Here is a 10959-nt window from a genome sequence, read left to right on the forward strand (position 1 = left end):
AATTGATTGTTAAATTTTGAGACAGTATAAGAAAATTCTGGTTGGTGTCTTACGAATGAGCGGACATCATTTTTTTATTCTGTATATTTAGAATGTAATCATGAATAAACTTTATTTCTTTTTTAAGACTTTATTTCTTTATTCAAGAGAATACACAGAGAGAGGAGAGAGAGCAAGGCAGAGACACAGGCAGAGGGAGGAGCAGGCTCCATGCAGGGAATCTAATGTGGGACTTGATCCCAGGTCTCCAGGATCATGCCCTGGGCTGAAGGTGGCGCTAAACCGCTAAGCCACCGGGGCTGCCCATGAACAAACTTTATTTATAAAGACATCTTTAATCATTCAAAAACAAAAAACAAAAAACATTGGTGCCTTTCTTCCCAGCACCTCAGGCCCATCCCCTGCCTTCTCTTCTGTCCTTACAGATGGTCTGGCTGTACTCCTCCCTAAGGCACCCTGTCTACCTACACATTGGATTTCAGCCACTTCGCCTCTCAAGGGCATCATTCCAGCAAACATCACTTCTCTTCCCTATATCTTTAATGTTTCTTACTGGGTTCTTCCCATTTGTAGATAAACATTCTATAACTTCTCCAATTAAAAAAAAAAACCACACACACACACACACATACCACCACCACCACCATCTCCCTTGGCCCTATATCCCCGTTCAGGTATTGAACAATTTAACTGCTCCCTTTTGTGTAAAATTTTTCAGGAGAGTTGTCTATATTCACTATATCTCTTTCTCCTCCCATCCTCTCTTCCTCTTTAAAAAAAAAAATCATTATGGGGACACCTGGGTGGCTCAGTGGTTGAGCGTCTGCCTTTGGCTCAGGGCATGATCTGAGAGTCCTGGGATCGAGTCCCACATCGAGCTTCCGGCATGGAGCCTACTTCTCCCTCTGCCTATGTCTCTGCCTCTCTCTGTGTCTCTCATAAATGAATAAATAAAAAATATTTTTAAAAATTAAAATAAAAATTTTAAAAATTCATAACAGAAAATTCCAAATATATACAAAAGTAAAGAGGATGATAGAATGAACACCACATACCAATCACCTAACCCAAACAATGGTCAAGTTATGACTCATCTTATTTCAGCTATACCACCTCCAACCACTTTTTCACTTATCCCCCAGATTATTTTGAAGAAAATTTTAGTTATCATATATTTTTATCTGTAACTATTTCAGTAGGTATCTGTAAAAGATGACTCTTTTATAAAGATGTATATAATATCTTGATTGCACCTACAAAATTAATAAAATTTCTTTTTAAGTTCCCTGATTGAGTTCCTGGAGTTCAAATTTCTCTAGTTGTCTAGATGCTCCAAACTCTCAGAAACATGGATTCTCAGATGAAATCCTGGGGAAGGTTCTAGAAGGCTTGATGGGGAAGGCTTTAGGATCACTTTTTAAATTCCAATGTAATTAACATGTGGTGTATTAGTTTCAGGTGTACAACATAATGATTCAACAGTTCTATACACTACTCAGTGCTCACCACGATAGGCATACTCTTAATCCCCTTCACCTATTTTACCCATGCCCCACCTTGTAGGATCACCTATAAGAAAAAGTAAAAGGTGCTGGTGGTGCTGATAATGATAATGGCAATATTTATTCAGGACCTACTGTGTACCTGGTTCCATGCTGTGTGCTTTACTGTGTCACTCTGTTAGTCCTCACATCAGCCTTCTGGGGTAGCAGTTATTCAGCTGCTGAATAACTGGCCAAAGTCACGAACTTAAGTGTCTCGCCTACAGACCACCACCATATGCCCTCAGCCTCATCCCAAGACAGGATGAGAGGACCCACTTCCACAGAGGGCCTTCCTTCCTGCTTGATTATTTGCAGATGGAAGGCAGAAGTCAGATTTCCTGAGAAATCCCTTACCTAGGGATTTCATTCAGTATAGGTGGGAAGAAGACAGAAGAAATCCCTTACCTAGACTAAAAACTGCCTGGAGTCTGAATCTCAACATGTGCTGAAAAGCTCTTGCTGCAGTGTCTCAGGTGAGAGGCAATCCTTCCACAGCACCTGCTTTTCTCCCAGCTCATTAGCATCTCCACACCATTCCCCAGAGGAGTTCACCGCAGCAGACCTTCCAGGTTAATGAAAGCTGCTTAGCAACGGGGAGCAGGAAGTGGGTTGTTAATAAGGCCCTGATGCTGTTCCCAGCTCCATAGACTCCACCCATCTCCCATTACAGCTCATCTTCAGTCAGAAGCAACAATCTTCCAATTGAGGATCCAAAGATCTATGCAGGGTGAGCCAAGACCTTGGTGACTGAGGGGCAGGGCTGACCTGGGCCTGGGTCCTACCCCCAATACCTTCCATGTAGAAGAGACATTAAGAGTCTGAGAACCTGCTGTGCCAGGCCAGCTCTGTAAACCTGTTCTACCCAGCAAAGGTTAAAATCCAAACTCAGTGCCCAAGCAGGACAGAGCATGCAGAAATACGGTGGAGGTGGCCACACCTAGACATGAGCCTGAGGAAGGGCAGGTCCAGAAATATGGCTTTTCCAGTGCTGATGATCCAAACTTTTTCAGGTTGGTGCTTGAATTACCTCAGATCCATGATGGGAAGAGAGTTAATGTGTCTTATTTAAGCATGTATAATTATTATTCTGAATGAAGAGTTCAAAGATGAAATCTGGGACAGTTTGGTGTTCAGCCCTAATGCTGAGTTGCCCAAAAGCAAAAGTTAAAAGCACCATGAGGGGTGCCTGGCTGGCTCAGTCAGTGGAGTATGTGACTCTTGATCTTGGGGTCATGAATTTGAGCCCCATGTGGGGTAGAGATTATTAGATAAATAAAACTTTTAAAAAAGCTGAAAGCACCTTGCCCTGGAGAGGAGGCAGTAGCAGGAGTTATCAGCCTACACCAGGGGATTTAAGAAGCCACAGAGAAAACAAGGTGCATTAATCTGATTCAACAGTATGTCTTTATAACAAATGTTTCAAAGACTGTATTATGAAATGAAATGCAAACTTGATAAACCTTTTTAAGATAATAACATGGCGATATCAAAGAACCCTTTCCTACAGTGGTAGGTTTGGGCCCACACCCCAAAACCCAGTCTCCACCTGTGGGAAGGGGTAGTCACACAGGCCTAATCCTCTGACAGTCATGCTGGGTGGTTGGAGAATAGCACGCAGAGAACCCCTCTCTGCCAGCCAGGGCTTGCCAGCAAAGCTTCCTCACAAAGTTTCTACTTACAGGGGCCTGACCAGCTTTTGGACAAACAGGTTTAGGAACCACAATACACACACAAGAAACAACACATTTCTCACCCAGTCCTGGGAATCTCACTCCTCTCGTGGGTAATAGGAAAAGGGGTCTGGCACAGTTTTCCTGGGTTTGCCCAGGGTCAGGGTTCAACCCAGGGATTCTTTGTTCTGTTTCTAAGTCTCTCCAGAAGATTCTGTTTCCAGTTCAAATATCTCTACCTTAAGGAAGCTGAGAGTAGATCATCTCACCCAGGCCCTGCACAGAGGGGCCAGAAAAGTGCAGAGGGGTCCATGGCCCCAGTGCTCTCCAAGGTTCCAGGGAAGGTGGCCACTCTGTGGTTAACTTTCACACCATTGTTGTGCTCAGATCTCTCAGTATCTTCTCTGCGCTCCAATTCTTCCCAGAATAAAGCTGAATGCTGCATGTGGCTGGGCCAATAGCAGGACCCAGGATAAGACTGGATCTACTTCAGACTAGAGATGCATTTCTGACCAGCATTTGCCCAGAAGTGAAGATGACTAGCATATCAGAATCTTCAAAAAGCCAGAGGGGTGGAGTTTTCCATCAATACATACCTATTCTTTCCTCTGCCTCCTCCCAAGAATCCCTGATAATGATCCTACTGTACGATGCATGTAAATGGCTTGTAGACAGGAAAAAAAGTTTGATAATCATTACTTTAAATATACCTTCTTTTGAGCTCAAGTTGGGATTTACCTCACTACAGAATAACAATTTTGATAAAGCCCAAGGATTCCTTTTTCCATGGGCTTGACTTAGCTTTATACTGTTGGCAACCCCTCATGCTAACATTCTCCTCAGTGACAGCAAGGCAGGGGCCGCAAACAAGCAGAGCCTTGGAGATGCCTTTTGTTTGGCCCACACATTTTTAAAATATGGGATTTGTGGGGCGCCTGGGTGGCTCAGTCAGTTAAGTGTCCAACTCTTAATCTCAGGATCATGAATTCAAACCCTGCATTGGGCTCCATGTTAGGCCTGGTGCCTACTTATTAAAAAAAAAAAAAAAAAAAAAAAATATATATATATATATATATATATAATGGAAATTAGTTATCAACCTTTAAAAATTGGGGAATTTCATATAAAAACCCAGACTTTGGGGCACCTGGGTGGCTCAGTGGTTGCGAGTCTGCCTTCAGCTCAGGTCGTGATCCCAGGGTCCTGGGATCAAGTCCTACACTGGTCTCCCTGGGGAAGCCCGTGTCTCCCTCTGCCTATGTCTCTGTCTCTCTCTGTGTCTCTCATGATTAAAAACAAACAAACAAAAAACAAACCCAGACTTCTAGCTTCTCTTAAAATAAAACAAAGGCCAAGGCAAGCTGGGGCTTGCATTCCTGCAGGAGCTGACTGGTGGCAAGCAATACTCAGTTCACCTCAGGTCCTACCACCACTGCCTGTAGTCTCACACCCAGACACTCTTCTCATCTGATTGTGGACATTTAAGTTTGCACTAGCAGACCAAAGAAACCTCCAACAGAACCCTGGAGCAGAAGAACCCTGGAGACTGGGGTCTATTTTATAGACCCTTGTTCTGTTTCAGAAACTAAAAGTGGCTGAAAGCAGAAACATCACTCCTTTTGAGGGTAGGATCTCTGCCTGCTAGAAAGAGCCCTGGGCTTCTAGGCAGGAGACAAAAGTGAAAGCTCCACTGCTTCCTGGGGGCCCCTAGACTGATCAGAGGAGAAATGACAGTTTCTTCTCATCTTAATTGGCCTGAATGTGAAATACCCACAACTTTTCTCCCTGACTCTCTTCCCCCCACTCTCGGCCACCCACGTGTGGCGCCCATGCACAAGCTGTTTGCACTATTTTATTCTGTTTTCTGTATTTGTTGTATGTGGTCTGGATAAGGAATTAAGCCATGCATGACTGGGCCACCAGCAGAGTCTGGTGACAATGGCAGACAGTGGTTGATATCAGGGGCACACAACACAGGTAGAAAGGAGTAGAGTTCTAATATTCTTGGAAGTCACTTATTGCAAGACTATCATGCTTCTCCCCTTACATAGGTCCTGCCTGAGGAAAGGTGAGATTAGATTGCTGCTTGTAAACCTGGGAATCATAACATCATCTCAAAGAACAGGGAAACTTACCCAAAAGGAAAATGGTGGGAACTCAAATCCGGCTAACCTAGTTTCAGCCTCAACATCCAAAGGAGAAGGAAAGACAGATATTTCCTGAGCTCTTACAGTGCTAGTAATGTTCACATGCATCATCTCAATCCTCACAAACATTTCTTGGGGTGGGAATCACCATCCTGTTTTAAGGGGAGCAAACTATGGGTGACAGTAGTTAAGAAACTTGTCCAAGATGACTTAATTAAGCAGAACACCAGGATTCATGTGAATCCTCAGTCTGTCACTTAGGCTCTGCTCACATACCATTTCTCCCCAGTCGCTTTTCCTTATTTCTCTGCTTTATTTATTCTTTAAAGATTTATTTATTTATCTGAGAGAAAGAGAGAGAGAGAGAGAGAATGCCAATGGGGGGAGGTGGGGAGGGAAAGGGAGACAAGCAGACTCTCCACTGAGCAGGGAGCCCCACTCAGGGCTCAATCTCAGGATCCTGGGATCATGACTTGAGCCGAAACCAAGAGTTGGTCGCTTAACCAAACGAGCCAGCAGGTGTCCCATCTCTGTTTAACTTTATTCATATCTTTATTATAGCATATGTTTATGTGTGCATTTGGTTTTCTCTCTCCCCACAAAATGTAAGCCCTTGTGGGCAGAGACTGTCCATCTCGTTACTGCTATTTCCCTACCTGAAGAACAGTATCTGGCTCCCAGCACACCCTCAGCATTTGTTGTTGGACTGATGACAGGCAGCTCTATTTGCCTCACCACGCTACTGTCAAACAGTGCTCCTTTCATTTGTTCCTCTCGGAAATACACAATTTCCCTTTCACAAATCCCAAACACCAATCTCAGAGGCCAAGGAAAACAACAGTTTGAGAGATGGCAAACTGTCTCTTTAGAAAGGGAGCTGAAAGGAAGATCAAATTTTTGGAAATTTAAGAGAACTCTATTGTATATAGAGATAGGCTTGTCCCTGCAAAGTCAGAAGTCTTCACAGTGAAGTGGAAGGGATGCTTTATTACAGACTTTTCCTCTTGTAAGGTGGGAGGGCTTTTGGCTTTCCCTCCTGTCATAGCTCCTGTTGTTTTGCACCCAAGCCAGTGCTTGGAAAGCTGGGATGCCAGGTGGGATTAATTAGAAAGTAGATGTGGCACAGAAAGCACCCGAAAATACAAACCCTTCCCCCAAAGTTAAAGTAGAAATAAACCAGAGCAGTGATTCCCAAACCAGAATTACCTAGGTCATTGGTTCTCAGGGTGTGGTCCTGGACCAGCAGCTTCAGAACCACCTGTCAGAAATGCAAATTCTCAGGCCTGCCCCAAACCTACCTGAGTCAGAAATTCCAGGGTTGTGTTAGGAATCTGTGTTTTAATAAGCTCTTCGGGTGACTCTGATGCATACAAAAGATCAAGGGAATTAGATGTATATAGATATCCTCGGGCCCTGGAGATCCTGATTCAGTAGGTTGGGGACCAGGCCCAGGGAGATCTCAAATGCTTCAGAGTTGGATTCTAATTTGCAGCCATATTTGAAAACTACTAAACTTAAGGACTCATCTTTCCCTGTCCTCCGTATTAAACCTACTTCTCACTGCCCCCAGTCACTCACCACACAGAGCAATGATGTGGCTGCTATCCTCATGCACAAACTTCCTGGTGACAGCCTCCTCCATGATTTGCTTCACCTGTGGACAAAAGGGCAGCATCTTATTTCTTTTTCTAACCAAAGGCTTGTGAGCAAATAAATAGCTTGGTCCTGCTTTCCTAGTCTGGGTTCAGACACTTGCAGAGTAGAGAGTAAATAAGGATGGGAAGAGAAGGGAAGATTAGAGAAATGGATTACCTCAATCCCAGTATAAAATCTTACAAAAAAAGTAAGCTCTGGGCAGAGATGTCTGCCATTCTTTGGTCATGGCATTCAGTGTTCTTTTTTTTTTTTTTTTTTTTTAAAGATTTTATTTATTTATTCATAGAGAGAGAGAGAGAGAGAGAGGCAGAGACACAGGCAGAGGGAGAAGCAGGCTCCATGCAGGGAGCCTGACGTGGGACTTGATCCGCGGTCCCCAGGATCACACCCCAGGCTGCAGGCAGCTCTAAACTGCTGTGCCACAGGGGCTGCCCGGCATTCAGTGTTCTAATGTTGCCCTTGTTCCCAAGGCCCTTATCTAGGCCTGTACAGTTTGGAGAATGGTAAAGCTTCTAAAGCCTGGGGAGGAGGGAAGAAGGGCCTAGTGGCTTCTCTCTATTGGAAGCTGCTCGTGGTTAGCAGTTAGGTAGAGGGAAATCAGATTGATCCTGTATTCTAAACCGTTAAAAGCATCTTAGATTACATTCTAAGGGGTTTGTATTAAACAAAGCATAAAGTCACAGCTCAAAGACCTGCAGGCATATGAAACAGGCTGGTAGGGCAGATTCTGGGGTTAGAAGGACCTACAGATGACTCTAGAATTATACCAGAGGTTTTGTGTTGAAAGACTGCTCTTGCCTATAATTAGCCCCATTGTTTCTACTCATAGAAGAGGAAAGGATATGGTTCTCTTTAAGTGCTGAAGGGAGAAGGGAACTAAGAACTGAGAGAAGGTTAAACTTTGTCAGGCAATATACATAGCTGTGGCATATTTTGGACATTTCTCAGATTTGTTTAGGAATAATTCTAAGAGTAGTATAGGGGCAGCCCGGGTGGCTCAGCGATTTATCGCCACCTTCGGCCCGGGGTGTGGTCCTGAGACCTGGGATCGAGTCCCATGTCGGGCTCCCTGCGTGGAGCCTGTTTCTCCCTCTGCCTGTGTCTGTGCTTCTCTCTGTGTGTGTCTCTCATGAATAAATAAATAAAATATTTTTAAAAAAGGAATAATTCAAAAAATAAAAAAATAAAAAAAATAAAAAAGGAATAATTCGGGATCCCTGGGTGGCGCAGCAGTTTGGCCACCCAGGGCGCGATCCTGGAGACCCGGGATCGAATCCCACGTCGGGCTCCCGGTGCATGGAGCCTGCTTCTCCCTCTGCCTGTGTCTCTGCCTCTCTCTCTCTCTCTGTGTGACTATCATAAATAAATAAAAATTAAAAAAAAATAAAATAAAAAATAAAATAAAAAAAGGAATAATTCTAAGAGTAGTATAAATAGCCTTCTAAGTATTGAAAAAAGAATTATACTTAGTCTTCTCAGAAATCTTTCTTACACGTGATGGGATGAGCACTGAGCACTGGGTGTTATACTATATGTTGGCAAATCGAACTCCAATAAAACAATATACAAAAAAAAAAATCTTTCCTACATCCCCGATCAACCCTAAATTTGGATCACACCAACAATCCTAGCACATCTGTCCATAGTTTAGGTATGGCTACTTTTTATTTATACTGCTCACATGAGTCTCTGTCACTAGACTGTTTCCTGAGGATAAACTAAGACTTGGGATTTCCCTTTTCCTTGGGGGAGATCAGGGCTGAGGGGTTTAGTATATGTGCTGCCGACGTGAGCACAGGGCTGGGGGGTTTAAATGCTGATTTGATAATACTCCTGGCCTAAAATACTTTCTTGGCCACCTTACAAGAGAGCTTCTCACACACACAGCTGGAAAGGTGATGGCTTCAACCACTTCTTTGCCAAAAAGAAGGGAACAAATACATGTAGTCAGGCCATAGTTAATGCAGCAGAACCATCTAGAGCCTTACAGAAGTTTATGAGAACCCAGAGTATTCTCCAATCCTAAAACTCTAGGAAGGGGTAAAGGAACCAATATGGTAAACTTTCATATATGAAGTACACATCCTTTCAGAGATGAAGAAATTAAGATTCAAGGAGATTAAATAACTTATTCAAGTAACACAGAGCTAGGTTCAGAGTATTCCAAGGTTATGTATCCCCACCATCTTGCAGTCTCCAATATATTTATCAAAAACTCACTGAGTGCCTACTGTGTGCCAAGTCCTAGACACAACAGTGGACAAAACAGACGGGTTTCCTGCCCTTGTGGAGTTTGAACAACTGGTAGAAGACAGCCACAAAGGTAGGTGCAAGGAGTTCACATTCTAGAGGCCTAATCCATTCTAATCCATGCTGCAGGCTTGAGCTCTCCAGCTCTCATACACGGTGAGTCATTCCTATGGGCCCCCCCCCCCCCAAACACACAATGAAACTGAAATGGGCTTTAGAGCAGGGTCAAGATAAAGGACATCAGTACAGGGAAGGACTCCTCTATTCCTGACTTTTGGGGTGGGGGGTGCGCTCCTCAAATAGGAGAAAGTAAGTCTTAAAAACCATTTTCAACCGCGCCTTCATCGTGGTCTCTCGGTAGGGAGGTGGGCGTGGAGTGGCAGCAGTGCGGTGTGCGACAAACCCTCCCGCAGTCGCGACTCAGTTCCCAGGGGAATCCCTGAAACCGGCGTAGCGCAAACCGGAGCTAAGCCCCCAAACCGTTTAGCGCAGGTGGAGGCCCGTGCGGGGCCCTCCCCAGGCCGCGGGGGCAATGAACGGGTAGCACCACCTCTCCAGAAATCGCCGCCACCCCTCCCCCGACCCTGGTCTCCCAGGACTGTTGCCGTCACAGGCCGGGAACTGCGGGATCCTGGAGCAAACCAGCGCCGGAGCGCCGGCCTGGTCCCTCGGACCGAGGGGTGCTGTCTCTAGATCCGAGAGAGTCCAGGACCCGGTCTCCGCCCGGCCCAGGCCCGAGAGCGGCGGCGTCCGGGGGGGAGGGGGAGGGGAGGGGAGGGCGGGCCCGCTCGCGCCGCTCCGCAACCCGGGGCCCGGGGGCAAGGCGCGAGCCCCCGGGGGTCCTTCCCCGGACTTTACCTCCTTTTTCACGTTCCACAACAGTTTCTCTTTGACTGCGTCCTCCGCGCTGCCCATGGTGCGGCGGGTGGCGGGGAGACGACGCCGAGCTACCCCCTAAGCCCCCCGCGCACCCTCGCCGCCTCCGCGCCTCTCTGCTCAGCGCCCCACGCGCAAGGCGGAGCCCCCGAGCGCCGAGCTCCCCGCCCGCCGCCGCAGCCACTGCCCGGTGCTGGGCTCCGCAGCCTTCTTCCGAGCCCCGCACAGACGTCAGGCGGCTGGCCCGGCCCCTTCCCACAGCCGGGGGCGGGGGGGGGGGGTTGCGCTCCACAATGAGGGGGAGGGGAGGTCGGGAAGGGGGAGTAGCGCGCGCCTGGGGGTGGTGGGCCCCCGGGCGCGCGCCTCGCGGGCCGCTGTCATGGCAACGCGCCGACTCCTGCCCCGAGGGTGCGAACCAGCATTGTGAGCGCCAGCAGCCAGCTCTGCACAACACTGAGCGGGGTGGTGGCGCGCCCCGGACCCCACGACTGAGGGAAAGTTGCTCACATCGGAACTGGCTTCCAACCAGCCAGACGCTCCGTGATTCCTGCCCGCTCGTTTTCCCGACGGGAATGGCCAGGGTCCCTCGCCCCTGGAGTCTGGCTACCAGGAAAACAGCGTTAGTCTCCTGGCTGAAAGGCCAGAACTCCATCGTTCCTCTAGATCCCTCTGCTGCAAAGCTTTGGGAAGAGGGGTGGAAGCACAGCCGCCCCGAGCCTGAAGAGGTCAAGGTCAGCTCTCCCTCTCCGGTCTTGTCCTTCCTGAAGCTACATGGGTGGTAGGGGCGCGAGTTGGAGTAACTGGGACCAGCCGTAA

The 10959-nt window shown here is 46.9% G+C and overlaps 1 protein-coding gene across 6 annotated transcripts in view; it reads right to left on the reverse strand.

The window, feature by feature from the left end:
* The window catches only part of SGSM2 (small G protein signaling modulator 2), a 35883-nt gene that overhangs the window by 24672 nt on the left and 252 nt on the right, over positions 1–10959 (reverse strand). Inside the window, exons 1-3 of one of the 6 annotated variants that reach the window (XM_077851723.1) lie at positions 10126–10284; positions 6940–7015; positions 6568–6619 (exon numbers count right to left, since the gene is read on the reverse strand). In XM_077851723.1, the coding sequence (XP_077707849.1) occupies positions 6568–6619; positions 6940–6972 (85 nt within the window). In that variant the 5' untranslated portion in view covers positions 6973–7015; positions 10126–10284. Of the gene's footprint in view, positions 1–1949; positions 2107–6567; positions 6620–6939; positions 7016–10125; positions 10310–10959 lie in introns of those variants that run through there. The other 5 variants (XM_077851722.1, XM_077851726.1, XM_077851727.1 and 2 more) reach the window with 5 other exon arrangements.

Source organism: Canis aureus, chromosome 16 (assembly GCF_053574225.1).
Source record: "Canis aureus isolate CA01 chromosome 16, VMU_Caureus_v.1.0, whole genome shotgun sequence".
NCBI classification, from domain to species: Eukaryota; Metazoa; Chordata; class Mammalia; order Carnivora; family Canidae; genus Canis; species Canis aureus.